Raw genomic sequence first — 1,604 nt, forward strand, 5'->3', positions numbered from 1 at the left:
TCCATCCAATAGCTGACTGTGAGCATCCACTTCTGTGTTTGCTAGGCCCTGGCATAGTCTCACAAGAGACAGCTATATCAGGGTCCAAAGGACAGTCTTTACAGATAAACCCACAGAATACAGCGGGACACCCAAGTGTATCTGAACAGACCTGAATAGTCCAGAGTGGCCACAGTGAACCCAGCTCGGGAGGGAGGGAGGGAGGGAGGGAGCAAACGAGCGAGCCAGGAAACCAGGAAGCTTGGTCAGGTTAGGAGGAAGCTCAGAGCTGCTGTGTTGACTAGGCTCTGAAGCCACACTTCATGTCCCTTGAGGGCACAGCTCTCCATGTTGAGAGCCTCACTGGCCTGGAGGACAGGGGACTGGAAGGCTCTAAGCGGCTATGAGGGAAGCACTTTAGGCTCTTCCCCATACTTACTCAGAGGCACAGCTGTCTTCAGGGTTGCCTTTAACCTTCTTCTCTGGGGACACCTTGAGCAGGAAGATAGGAAAAGGCATCAAAAACTTGTCACCAGTATAGTGGATCAACACTCCGGCTTTATGGAAGAGACAACAGCCACCGGGTTTAAATCAGAGTCTGTAAACATCAGGATGGATCCTCTTCCCTTGGACTCTGGAGCCCCAGTTACCCATTTTGCATCCAAGAAAACTGAGGCTGTGGGAGAGACTTATAAAACTCAAAAAATGAACAGAAAGAAAGAAAGAAAGAAAGAAAGAAAGAAAGAAAGAAAGAAAGAAAGAAAGAAAGAAAGAAAGAAGAAAGGAAGGAAGAGCAGCACTGAGGTCAGGTCTCTTGCCTCCCAACTGCCACCACTTAGGGGTTCATTCTGTCTCTCACCTCGAGGCATCAGTGTCCCAATGTGCCTAGCATGAGATCATCCTATCCCTACCTCCAGGGATCATATCACCCAGCCTCAAGAGCCCTATACCTTCCCTTCAGCAAGTATGCACTAAGTTCATGTTTACCCTGGGCACACACCTATAATCCCAGCATGTGGGATGCTGGAGTGGAGAGATGGTTCAGTGGTTAAGAGCATTGACTGCTCTTCCAGAGGTTCCGAGTTCAATTCCCAGACACACGGTGGCTCACAACCATCTGTAATGGGATCTGATGCCCACTTCTGATGTGTCTGAAGACATATACAGTGTACTCATACACAATATATATGTATATACATATATATTACACATATAATATGTATATATGTGTATGTGTATATGTACATATATATATATATTTAAACAACTGAAACAACTACAATTTTTTAAAAAGAACTGTGAGCAATATGTACGTTGCTTATAGGTAACCTGGCCTAAAGCATTTTGTTATAGCGGCTTGAAGCAACAGTGATGCAAAGATAATGGTTTAAAACAATAACATCGACGAAACCTAAAAACCTATCTAGGACAAAAGGCTCAGGGAAAGACTGGTCACCTAGAGTCAAGAAAGGTAGGTGAGACGGCAGCAGGCTGCTCTGCTCGGTGGCAGCCTGGAGACCAGAGTTAGAGTGCTCCAGGGATGTGGGAGATCAGAGTGCTCCAGGGATGTGGGAGATCAGAGTGCTCCAGGGATGTGGGAGATCAGAGTGCTCCAGGGATGTGGG

General features: G+C 46.7%; 1 protein-coding gene across 2 annotated transcripts in view; it reads right to left on the reverse strand.

The window, feature by feature from the left end:
* Cys1 (cystin 1) overlaps positions 1-1,604 on the reverse strand; it is a 15,380-nt gene that overhangs the window by 3,638 nt on the left and 10,138 nt on the right. For both annotated transcript variants that reach the window (XM_029484945.1, XM_021179356.2), the window contains exon 2: positions 419-471. In XM_029484945.1, the coding sequence (XP_029340805.1) occupies positions 419-471 (53 nt within the window). The remainder of the gene's footprint in view (positions 1-418; positions 472-1,604) is intronic.

This window comes from Mus caroli, chromosome 12 (assembly GCF_900094665.2).
Source record: "Mus caroli chromosome 12, CAROLI_EIJ_v1.1, whole genome shotgun sequence".
NCBI lineage: Eukaryota > Metazoa > Chordata > Mammalia > Rodentia > Muridae > Mus > Mus caroli.